Source organism: Neolamprologus multifasciatus, chromosome 5, assembly GCF_963576455.1.
Source record: "Neolamprologus multifasciatus chromosome 5, fNeoMul1.2, whole genome shotgun sequence".
Lineage (NCBI taxonomy): Eukaryota > Metazoa > Chordata > Actinopteri > Cichliformes > Cichlidae > Neolamprologus > Neolamprologus multifasciatus.
The window spans coordinates 4,440,107-4,452,449 of NC_140443.1; the positions used below are offsets into that span (position 1 = coordinate 4,440,107).

At 42.2% G+C, this 12,343-nt stretch overlaps 1 protein-coding gene across 2 annotated transcripts; it reads right to left on the minus strand.

Annotated features, from left to right (window-relative positions):
• Positions 1-4,257: 4,257 nt before the first annotated feature.
• On the minus strand, positions 4,258-10,556 carry sp7 (Sp7 transcription factor). Of its 2 annotated transcripts, none has more exons than XM_085161151.1 (2): positions 9,799-10,556; positions 4,258-8,623 (listed from the first exon to the last, which is right to left on the minus strand). In XM_085161151.1, the coding sequence occupies exons 1-2, from the start codon at positions 9,817-9,819 to the stop codon at positions 7,274-7,276; spliced, it is 1,371 nt and encodes a 456-aa protein (XP_085017277.1). In that variant the 5' UTR covers positions 9,820-10,556; the 3' UTR covers positions 4,258-7,273. The 2 variants fall into 2 exon arrangements, with proteins under 2 accessions (XP_085017277.1, XP_085017276.1); XM_085161150.1 differs by having other exon boundaries at positions 4,282-8,623; positions 9,784-10,554.
• Between the last annotated feature and the right edge of the window lie 1,787 nt (positions 10,557-12,343).

The following is a 12,343-nucleotide window of genomic DNA, read 5'->3' on the forward strand; positions in this document are numbered from 1 at the left end:
AAATAGCCAAAGGAACCGTGCAGACCCCAGAAATCATCTGAACCCACAACGTCAGAGTCTCCTTTCCAAATTATGTAGCAGCTCTTTCGTAAAATGTTTCATTTTATTAGCATTTTCCACCTTTCCATGAATTATCTTTAATTCCGGGGATCAACAATTAATCCCATGATGGTGCGCTTGCAAACCCCTGCTGGCCACGGTCGAACCGGAGCTCTGAAAACTTCGTCCACTGGCATCAGCGTGTCAGTGTGGATAAGCCCGCTTTGCCAAACGCAACACAAAGCGAACTGGCCATGACAATGAGTAGAGCTGCCTCCCATTTGAACTCCTAAACCTACAATCCGAGCAGCGTGATTTATCACTGACCTGAGTATCTGTGACCGGAGTGCACCCCTCCTCCTCATTACTCATACTTTCAGCGTTAATTTGTCATATTCTCCGAGACTTTATTTATCAGCTGAAGGCTCCAATTTATTGACCTATAATGTGATAATGTGAGCGTTTTTATTGAGCTTGTGGTTAAATCTTTGACTGAATGAGATCAGCGATGAATGCCATCTCTTAGCAGTTACAGTATACTTCATCCAAATTGTATGCGCACATCCACAAACACACTTTCCTTTTCCCTGCCTTGGCCTGGTGCATTAGTATGTGTGGTTCTTTGCTTGCCAAAATCATCAGTAGATATCTTGAAGCCTCGAGCTGCTCTTTTTCCCTCCTTCCACAATATGATGTGTTTCCTTTTTTGTGTGTGTTTTGATCCTTCTCTTGCGGCCAGGCTGCGCTGTGGTGAGGCGCGGGTTCGAGTGGCGCTCCTGTGTTATTTTTGGCAGCAGCAGTGGTTGGTGGCTGTTGAGGAGAGAGGAGACAGAAGGGGGATAGCATGAAGACCAAAACCAAGGCTGTTTAAGGGATTTCTGTCTGAAGGAATTGCTTTGTAATGATCGCACACTCATTATGGATGTGCGTGCTTGCATACATTCACTCGCGCACGCAGATAAAAAAGTTGGCATGCGCATTTGTTCATTTAACACTTCTCAAACACCTCATATACATGCTCCCATTCACGGACCACACACTCAGTGGCTAAATTGCCCAACCTGTGATTTCTTTTTTCTTTTTCACTGAATCTACACGACCCTCTTGCTGTCATTTGAATATATCAGCACAGTCACACATTCGGCTTTGGTTCGATTTCTGTGTTTCTGTCACAGTGGGACTATCTTTTGCTGTGAATGTTCTCTCTTTCATGATGGAACCAGACTGAGACTGACATGCTCAGGCAACACGCAGTGTCAGACATTCACGCTCCTCCCTCCGCGCTTCTGAAAACACCATTTGAAAAAGATTTTCTCCGACTCCGCTCTTGGCCACAGATCAAGAGAACGTTATTACTCGACTTTATTTATTTATATATTGTGGTGGTAATGTGTGTGAATGTATGCGCGCTTGTACGTATGTGTGAGTGAGTGATATGTAATTGTGTATGTATGTGTGTTAACCCGCAAAGATATTTCAATTTCTTCAGAATATTAAATAAACATGCAGCAGCAGCAGCAGCAGCTTCAGTGAAGCGCTGCCTGCCAGTGGGTTTTGGGTTGGATGGGTGGCGGTGGTGGTGGTGGTGAAGGGGGAGAGGGGGTTTGTGGCCGTGGCTCTGGGGGGGTGAGGCAGCTCATGGTCAGGGCCCCCGCCGGACACACTGGCGCCTCGCGCTGGAGGACTTCTGAACCACCACACTCCTCCACCAAACCCTGCCAACCCTGGCTCCCAGCTCCCACTTCCAACCCAAATCGCTCCGTTCTCCTTCTGCGTTTCGACTCTCTGTCTCTCTCCCTCTTCTCCCTCCTTCCTCTCTGACTGTTTTTTCCTTCTTCAGTTTCCTCATTCTGTTGATTCGCATCCAGATTCATTTACTATTCGACTCCGTTCTTTTTCTCACTTACTGCTGTTCTTTCAGTGGCGGTTCTCCCCGACTCTGTTTTCTCTACCTTTCCTCCTGAGAGCTGTGGGTTTTTACACCTCCGCCACCCCTTCTCTGCACTGTCTCTCTTAAATCCCTTCACTTTAAATGTTCCAAGGAAGTATTTAGTGGCTTGACTTAAAAAAAAGTAAACAAGGATGGTTTGGGCTCCGTGTCAGTCAGAATACAGTCAAGATAGTAAGCATTTTCAAAAGGAAAGAACACTTTAATGGTGCTCTAGATATTTGTAACGGTATTAGGTTATAATGGGCCATCAATTTTCTGAGTGGTTTTCCAACCAGCTCCAAGAGATATAGGCCTGCTTGTCTTGAAAGAAAGAAACTTTCCATCATGGCAAAAATGGGGTAAACCGTGCTTTGCTGTATATGTTCTCATGATAGATTCTGTTAAAGCTGTGATTTGCACGCGAAGACAGTCAGGTTGGGCGTACGTGATTATTGACAAACAGCCAACGTGTGAGCCTCATTCAAAGCCTGAGCAAATGTGTGTGCGTGTTTTTTTTTCTTCAAAGAATCTCAACTGCACCTATTACTGCGCATATTTGACTTATGGATGCCAAACATCCTAAGTTGAGCAGATATGTCTTTACGTGTCACACGTGCAATTTTCTTAACCTAATTTTCCCCTGGAAGCAATTTGTCATCCGGAGGCCATTAAATGGGAAGCATATTATCTTTTTAAAGGGGCACAGAGTCACCCACAACCCTCCCACAGTTCCTATAAACAAAATGGCCTCATTTAGTGGTGCATTTGGTGCGTTGGGCAGTGAGGGAGCACTTCTTTTTAAACTTTAAAGGAACTTCACAGACTAGGGGGGAAAAAAGCTTTAATATTGTAAGATTAGCATTGGAAATAAGAAAAGCATTACAAGTTTGATGGTGTGAGGCGCACGGCTTACTTGATTCATTAACACCAAGGCCGGTGTTGTGCCAAAAAGTGATTGTCTGCCAAAAACTGATTTCCGGTATTTGCCAAAAACTGATTGCTCGTATTTAAACTGCTATAAGTAACTTGTTGGGCTATAATATGTGAAACATATGTCAAATGCATCGCTTATGGATGACATAAAGTCATCTTGAGCCACAAACAACAGTCGTGTAACAAGGTAGAAGCCGCAATCAGTTTTTGGCAGTGACTTTTATATAACCTTTATTTATGCAGCTAAAAAAAATCTCATTAACATTAAAAATGTCTTTTGTAAGAGTAAGTGGGCCAAGAGGACAGAAGAAATGGCAGCAAATATTACAATAGTTCTGTAAAAATATTTTAAGTGGGGATAAAGGACCGGATTGGTTATAATGTAGGTACAATAACACAGAGTTGTAAAGATACTTGAAAAACGGATAATTTTTAATTCTCTATATGACCCCTTTGTAATCCCTGTTCACCGAAGTGTATTTATGAACATACGTAAAGATATTACACATAAAAAATACACAATAACATTGGAAATCAGTTTTTGGCAGACAATCACTTTTTGGCACAACACCGGCCAAACCCCGATCGCCAGTGTTACGGTGAGTGTAGCACAGCGAGGAGATTTAGGAAGTAATGCAGCAGGATTGGGATTGAGTGGAGTTTGCTGCACAAATAAAGCAAAACCCACAAAGATGCTTAATCACTTAGAAACATCTTTTGTACTTTGAACTTTTTCATAGTGCAGTTTCCGCTTCAGCCACGTAAAGCATCGCTAAAAATAAAACAAATCATCAGCAAAGCATGCTTGACCTTTTTACCTCTTGCCCTCTGTTACCTGTAAAGTCTTTCTCCTTTACCTTTGTTTCGTTCAGCCTGACCTCTTTTGCTCTCCGGGTCGTGCTATGGTTCACTCAGGTCACTTTGCTTTTCCACTTTGCCACTAAAGCCTTATCTTGTTTTTACTTGCGGCCTGGCTGTTGAGCCTCCGGGCATGCTGACATTCTTTCCCATTTCAGCCCACTGTTCGCCACAGAGACCCAGGCACACCTGCAGACACCTGCGCTTTTGTCCTGCCTCTCACAAACCCCCGCCCGCACATGCAGGCAGGTAGAGGTAGGGGTGCTTGTGCCTGTGGCTATATCAGAACACAGCCCATTGTTTTACTTGACTAATCAGTTAGGACCGGATAATAGCAGGAAAAGAGGTTAATTAGCATTTTGTTCAACACATCACGATGAGGGCTTTCATTCTAATGAACTGGAATCTGATCCCCTCCCCGGAGTAATTCATTAAGCTTGAGTTTGCGTAACGACGCTTAACAAAACATCGGGCGAGGAAATATTCTAAAATTGCTTCTTTGTTTTTGTTAGATCGGAAATTAGTCGCACGATGGCTTAAGCAGGTGTGTCTAGGACCCTCTGGAATAACCTTTTTAGTCTTATTAAGTCTGCTTTTGATTTTGTAAATGGAGCAAATGGGCACTTGTGGGCAAACCATATGGAACAGATTGTCCCAGCTTCTGCTTTTTGCCTCTCTGTGTCACTGCATGTATATTTTCTTTTTACGCCGTTACTTGAAGAAACACTTAATGTTTCCTGGCTTTCTAAATAAAAGAAGTAAAAATAAAGTTAAGGCTACAGTATACCACCACCACTGCAAAGGCAGTGTATTTTAAAAAGGCAGAAAATACCAGTAGTAGCAGAGGTTTTAAAAGCCACTGACCGTCTTCTTAACCCCCCCACCCTCTCCTCTCTCGCTGGCCTGACACACCCTACCCATACCTCATTCCCCATGTTTGCCTTTTATGTTGTGGACTCGACCGTGTGCCCACTTCAGACCACCATAAACATGTCGGCCCCTGATGACAGAGTCGGCCCCGGGACGTTTTATATAAATTGACCTCAACTACAGCTCATTAGAAGCCCTAAATTGGAACCATGCAGCCTGGGAAGTGTAAATGTTACAATAGTAGAGTCAGTAGATTCAGGGGGGTTCAAACAGCAGGTCTCCTCTTCACTTCTGTCATGAAAGTCTTTACTTTTATGAAGCCAGTGTTTTGTTTCCTGTTGTAGTTTAATGTATTGTAAGTGTTTACGAACTGAGATTTTCCATGAAACTTGACCATATCTCTAAATTTGTCATGTGTGCTTGCCTGCCTTGCTAAATCTTGTTGGAAATATGCTTAATTATGATGAAGATTAGCTCCTTAAATCATTGTTGTCTGGCTCTGCTACTGGTGCACATATCCGGGGCCTCATTTGGTCTATCCTGAGGCTATCTCTCTTTTAAAACACAGCGGGAAATCCGCCCTCCTGAAGTATTTTTATTAGTCTGTAAAAGCCTGAGTAACCTGACGAGAAAGTGGTGAGAAGGACAAACAAGTGCCACTTGTTGTGACTTTAACTCTTCCTCAAACCCAGGAAAAGTGGCAGAGAAAAAGAGAGGCGTTTTAAAAGATGCTTGGTGATCGGCTCGGCCTCTTCTCAGCGTCTGTTTCTCCACATCGTGTCTTTCGTCCCGCATCCTTCCTTAATTGGGGTTCTTTGTTTGACCGCCTCCCTGGATAAACAATACAACCACAGCTCCCCTGTCCTAATCCCCTCCTCTCCTCTCTCCTGACTCTCCTGGAGCATCGCTCTCAGTAATTACCCCTCTCGAGCTGGAGAGTGGAGTAATTGTCTTGAGTGTAACTACAGTGGATCTCTGAAAGGGGGTCATTGTGTGGAGTTAAGACTCCAATTCAGTGAACAGCTTTGTTTGTGCTGCAAAAGATAATGAAAGTATTTGGTTAGCCAGGCTGGGGTGGAAATACAGTAAGATATGAAAAGAATGATGTGAAGTGAGGCGAGAGAAGGGGATAAAGTGTGATAAAATGATAAAGTAAAGGCTCAAGGAGAAATTGCTTCTCATTATTTCCGTCTTCATGTTAAAGCTTCCTCTCTGAAGGATTTTGTGTAGGAACAACACAAAAAAATTCTCTTTCAAATTTTTTTTACTCTTAAAAGCACCAAAATTATCATTAGTCCACACCATAAACCTTACAACATGTGTACCATGCCTCATCGCTATTTACAGTATCTTTTACACTCATTTCACAACAAGTCAGCAAACACTTCAGTTCTGCCTAAATAACAAAATTAATAACCAAAAAAAATTAAGCTTTTACTTTACGTTCTTTGTTGTTGTAACCAAAGCGTTCTAGACATCATTTCTTGTGGAAAGTTATACAAAACATAGAAAATGCATACAAAAATAACACACCTATATACATATCTATATACTGTTGTCAATATATAGTATGCACAAACAAGGAAGAAAGCCCTTATTGATCATTATTTTGCCAGGTATGGAAGACTTCACAATTAAACGATTATATAAGAATTAGTTTACACGCACATTTAACTTCAAGGTTTATAAATAAAACTTTTAAAACAACCCCCAAACTCGTCCTTATAGCTAATAAATAAGAAAAAAACAGTCTTAATTTAATGTATTTCATTTTCTTTTTGGCCGGCTTCAACCATCTTGCATTCTTTTTTTTTCTTCAGGTATTTCCTGCAGGTGCAAGATAATCTTTCGTGTGTATAATTTAAGACATAAATTAGATTATTAAAGTAAATATGAAATTAAATTAGACATGGTAAGAAGCAAACAGCAAACAAAGGTGAAATGCAATACCGTGTACAACAGAGTGTCTTTGGCAACAAGAAGCTGTAAGTGTAGACTGTCCATTGATTGTTTCAAGAATAATGAATAAGTATCAAAGTACAGCTGTAAATCAGATTTTTCTCTAGGCATGCGATGCTTCATTCGACTCCATCATCCTGACCATAAGTCTCGTTTTAAAACGACTTTCCTTTTGCGGCTTCAGAGCTCTTTTCCTTCTGCTTTTGCAGATTAAATTTCCCCAGTGGTTTGTCTCATTTGAAAGGCAGAAAATGTGTGCAGGCTACAAAATTTGTGCACGAGCATGTTTACTTGTATGTGTTTCCGAGCAGACGTACTTTTGTGTATCCCCCTGCGTGCATGCATTATGGATGTTTGCACATTTGCTAATAGTTATTCCTGTGCACATGTGCATATTGTGTTCATTTATGTCTCGGTTGCTCATATTTGTGCATGTGTGTCTGCATACATTTGAGGATCGCTATATGTTTGCAGGCTTGGCCATATTTATGCTTGTGTGTGTGGTCCAGAAGTGATTTCTACCTTTATCAGTCCTGTATCATATCAAGTCTTTTCAAACACTGTCTCCTTTGTATGTCTTGAAATAAAATACAGTTTTGTGTTTGTAAGGTGAGTTTTTTTCCTATTTAAAAAAAAAAAGAAGAAGAAAAGAAAACACCTCTAAAATTTCAAGACTTCATCAAGTCAGATCTCCAACAATCCACTGCTGTTCTCCACCCCGTTAGGCGTGCCAGTCTTCTCATCTCCGTTGGTGATTTGGTCAGCGACAGGATTGGTAGGTACAGCGCTGGAGTTGAGCTCTGTGGTCTCTTCGCTCCGAGAATCTGCGTCTCCCTCCACAGCTACAGCTTTGCCCTGCATTGCAGAATCTGCGTGGGTCTTCTGATGCTTCGAGAGGTGGTCGCTGCGCGTGAAACGCTTGTTGCACAGTAGACAGGTGAACTTCTTCTCCCGCGTGTGGGTGCGCACATGCCTCTCCAGTTCATCGGAGCGGGTGAAACGTTTCCCGCAGAACAGCCAGTTGCAAACAAAGGGCCGTTCGCCGGTGTGCCAGCGCAGGTGGGCTTTCAGGTGGGAGGCCTTGCCGTAGACTTTCCCACAGCCCGGGATGTGGCAGCTGTGCACTGGTTTCTTCCTCAGGGATGCAGCAGAGGCTCCCAGCCTCTCCAGCTCCTGGCAGTTGGGGCAGTCGCATGAAGACCGGGTGGGTGTAGCCCCTCCGCTGTAGCCCCCTGATCCCCTAGCAGGCTTTAGGCCCATGGGATTCTCAATTAGCCCTGCACTTGGCACAGGTTTGGGCTTGTACATGTCCTGGGGCAGCATGTGCTGGGAAGGTTGGAGGAGATGTGAGGAGGAGCCCAGTCCCACGGAGGGGTAAGGAGCTGGGTTAAGTGGTGTAAAATCGGTGCTGTAACTGGGCAGCTGTGGGCTAAGGGATGCCTGTGGTGCCACAGGCTGCAGGGAGGCCTGCAGACCTCCGTCTGCTTGGGGCTGGGTTGCTGACAGCCAGTTGGAGTTGGGATGGACATCCCACCAGGAAGATGTAGCATTAGCTGGAGCAGCAGTTATGCCAGGGTGGATACCAGCCTTATACCACGAGCCGTAGGGGTGTGTCATATCCAGCGAAGTATACACACTGGTGAGACAATCGGCTGTAGCGTGGGCCTTGGACACTAAAAGAGACGGGTCCTGTGAGACCGAAGTCTGGAAGGAGTGAGAGAAAGGGTTATATTCTGTAGTGTAGCCTCCGGCTGAAGGAGGGGGACTTCCAGTGGGTGTAAGCAGCCCGCCACCTCCTCCTCCTCCCGCTGAAGTGAAGGAGCCAGTGTAGGAGTCTGCCAGGCCACTGCTGTCTGTGGTCCGCCCGTTCTTGGCTGTCTGAAGGTCAGAGGTCATGTTGTAGGGCTTCTTTATTGGAGAGGTGCTGCCAGTCTTACCGGGTGTAGCTGAATCCCTGACAGGGCTGGTGCTGCCAAACTTGTTGCAGGTAGCTGTTAACATAGCCAGAGGACTGGAGCCATAGCGTGCGTCTTCCTGGGGAGGAGGAGACACGGGAGAAAATGAGACTTTCTGCAGGAAACGGCTGCTTGCTGCTGCCGCTTCTGTCAGTGTCAACTCTAATAAAAAACGTATGCGTGACCGCCACCGCTGGCTTTTCCTCCTCTCTCTGTTTTCTAAGTGGTCACGGCAATTTTAAGCACTGGATGTTTGTGTTTGTAAAGTTTCAGCTGTGCTCAGCAAAGGAACTCCCTCACTTTTAGTTTTGCTCAAACTGCTTTCGACCAGCTTAAATTAATTTAACATTTATGTTTGCTTGCCAGCTGAATTTACAGTTCTCCTCATACTGACGATTTAAATATGTACCAGGTCATCTAACTGCCATCATGGCAACGAGCTATTGTTCTCGGTCGTGATCTTATTATCTACAAAGCAAAAAATGTGCCACTTTTGAACTGAACCGATTACATATTTGACTCAAACATGTCACAAGAATTTAATTTGATATATGTTAGGTTCCCACGTGGCAAGTACCTAACGCTACAGCAGAACACTTCAGAGACTTTCTGCTGGATGCACAGTTTACACATGGATATAACTAATAAAACATCACCCTTATTCCTGTATTTGTGTTTAAACTGTGCGCTGAGGTGTCAACTATCAATCCAGCTGTGACACATCTGTAACTACAGCATGTAACTTTTAATATTCGTGGTTAAAATATATAAATATATAAATCTGACTCACTCTCAGTTCATTCCTTTCTCTCACAACAAACTCTGGTTGAACTCCCTTCTTCATGCAGATTTTCCTCTGTTTTGTAAGTAATAAAAAGTCGTGACATCCTTTAAAATGAACTAGCCTGCTGCCCCTACAGGACCTGTTATCTTCATGTCTTGCACCTCTGACAGTTCCCAGATAATGAGCAATCACATCTTAAGGAAAAGCCAAATTTGTGCAAATATAGGCTCGGTGTGAATAGAAATATTTCAAAGCACTTTCAGCAGCTTAGCCTTTAGTATATTAAAATCTCTTTTATCACTCTTATTTTTCTCTCTCTCACTACGTATAATAACCCATGAGACGACCTGAAACTACTAAAAGTTTCTGCCTTAATAACTGCACGACTTTCTTATAAATATTCCACCATCAAAAGTTTGTATTAAGAAGAAGGAGAAAAATGAAAAGCTACTTACAATTACATTCCCTACCTCCAGAATAGATGCGGCCATCCCTGAGAAACAAAATCCTTAGGAAGCTGAGGGGAGTGGGAGCAGCGCAGCTCAGAGTCCCGGGACAGTTTGGAAGAAGTTGGGCTCTAACGCGGGGAAGTGTTTTGAGGCACTCGGGTCCCGCCCCCTAATTACAGGCTCTGGGCTCTTTGAAGACTCGCTAAGAAGCAATAAAAACCCAGAGCCGAGGGAAAATGGACGGAGATTGGTGGCTAAAATCAGGACATCCCACCTCCCCAAACGAGAGTGTTGAATCTTTTTTTTCAATATAAATGCATGAATGGGTTAGTCATCAATCACAGTGTGGACATTATTTCAATTTCACTGGCATTATTTTTTCCACTGGGATTAGTCCAGTGGAGTCTGAAGGAAACGACTACATTTGACATCCCCTCAGAGAATTATCTGGATGGACTCGTCTATGGAGACGCTCACGCACGCCCTCAGTTATAAGTTGGCTGCGTTTGATGCTAAACTGCAAAACTGCAAATAAAAAGTGCGAAACGACTGAAGGTTTCTCGTCTGCTTCTTCTCCGAGAGAGCAAAATAACAAAAGAACGTGTAGCCTCTGCCACATAAATTTAAAAAGAAGAAAAAAAAAACGAGTTGACCGAGTCTGTGGTTTCTATCAGAGATTTTATTATTCTGGTTTCAACCCTCTCTCTGTTTCCAATATTCTTAAACGCATTTAACTGCCTTTTCAGACATTAACTGTGATGGTTAAAGAGGTTAAACTACAGAGGCATGCGAAGAAGAAAAGGATCCAGTCATTAAATAAAATAAAGAAAAGATTATCACATCAAATAAAATGAATTAAAACGCTTAGTTTAAAAAAAAAAGACCAAAAAGAAGAAGACTGTTTCCTTAAAGTGGGAAACAGGGGAAGAAATGAAAGATTAAGATTAAGAAAAAAGTTGAAAATCCAGAAATATGTAAGAAATATGTCTTGCCTATAAAAATGTATTTCAAATATTATGTTAACAGAGGAAAACTGTTAGTTAAAAATGGGCTGTTGGATACATTTTTCAAGTTGTTTTAAGTTTGCCAGCTTAAAACAAGTTTGCTTTTAAACTGCTTTTAAACTGACTGGGGGACTTTGCATGTTAGACTCCATTTAGATTCACAAAACATAAACTATAAATTACTATTTGTTACGAGGTTAATTCTATTGGTTTCCATTATATCCAAATTATTATATTATCACAAACCTGTCAGACTCAACTCTTCAGCTGATTCTTTTCATGGCATAAAAATATAAAGATAAAAATTCATACACATTATGTAAATGTGTTAAATTAAGGAAAATTGAGCCTAAATTAAAAACTGTACAAACCTGTACATTTATGGATCATAACATGAACCCAAGAGTGAATGAAGAGCTTTTACAGATTATTATTATAAAAACATTAAATAGAGTGGAATCTGTGGGTAAATGAAGGTTAAAGTAATGATATTTGTGGTGTTTACAGTACAATAACTGTGTTATAAATGGGGAATAAATATACATGTCAGTAGTAGTTTAGTTTTGATTTAATTTAAATTGTTTCTACTGAGGCTTCCCTACACGACAGGCCGTGTTCGTTCGACAGATTCTGTTCACTGGTTGAAAAAGTCAAAAACTCAACTCTGAGTCTCGAATAAGACAGAATCTCAGCGCCGTTTTGTGGGCGTCTCGTTTTCTGAAGGAGAGCACAGAAGATTAAAATTGTTGTCAAAAATAAACATATAATTTCTGTCCTTATTTTCTCCTCAATTACAGGGCATGGTCAGAGCTGGGCTTGTCGTTCTGGAGAGTCTGGCCCTCACATGAACACAGCGGCTATATTTGGCAGTCTGCTCTCCAACTGACCTTCATCGCTTTATTTTCTTATTCCAGAAGGAGTGTGAGTGGAAGAACAAAGGCCACAACATGCGATAGTTCACACTGTCACACACTCCTACAATACTGTGTTCGCAGTCATATAAACTTACAGAGCCCATGAACTGAGGCAAAATGATGAAATATCTATCTATCTATCTATCTATCTATATCCTCAGATGTGTTCTACGTGGCGGTCTTTTGACACTTTCAGGGGTATTTCTCTCCCCTCTCATTTGACACATGGTCTCTTACTGGTGTAAGTCTTTAAGTGAAGTGTTCCTTTTCTTCTCACTCTTCATTAATACTTTATGTCTTACACTTAAGTGAAATGATAGGGGACGTAAAAAAAGCTCTTATACTCCTGTAAAGTGGTCTGCCATGGGCTGTTTTTCCTCATTTTTTATGAGACTTGTAGTAATCTGAAACTTTGGCGTGCTCCCATTTACAGTTCTCTTCAAAAGACAACAAGTGAGATCTATAATTAGAGAATGCGTTGAGCTCTTAACAGGCTCTTCAAAAAGCTTTCTCTGCCCTATTTGCTATTTTCTACGTTGTGTGGCTTTGGATTTTTGCGTATAGCCGCTGTGAGCTCAATGAACCTTTGGGTGTTGGGTGGGCATAGTTTTGTTGCTCAGGGCTGATTATAAGTTTCATTATGTTACT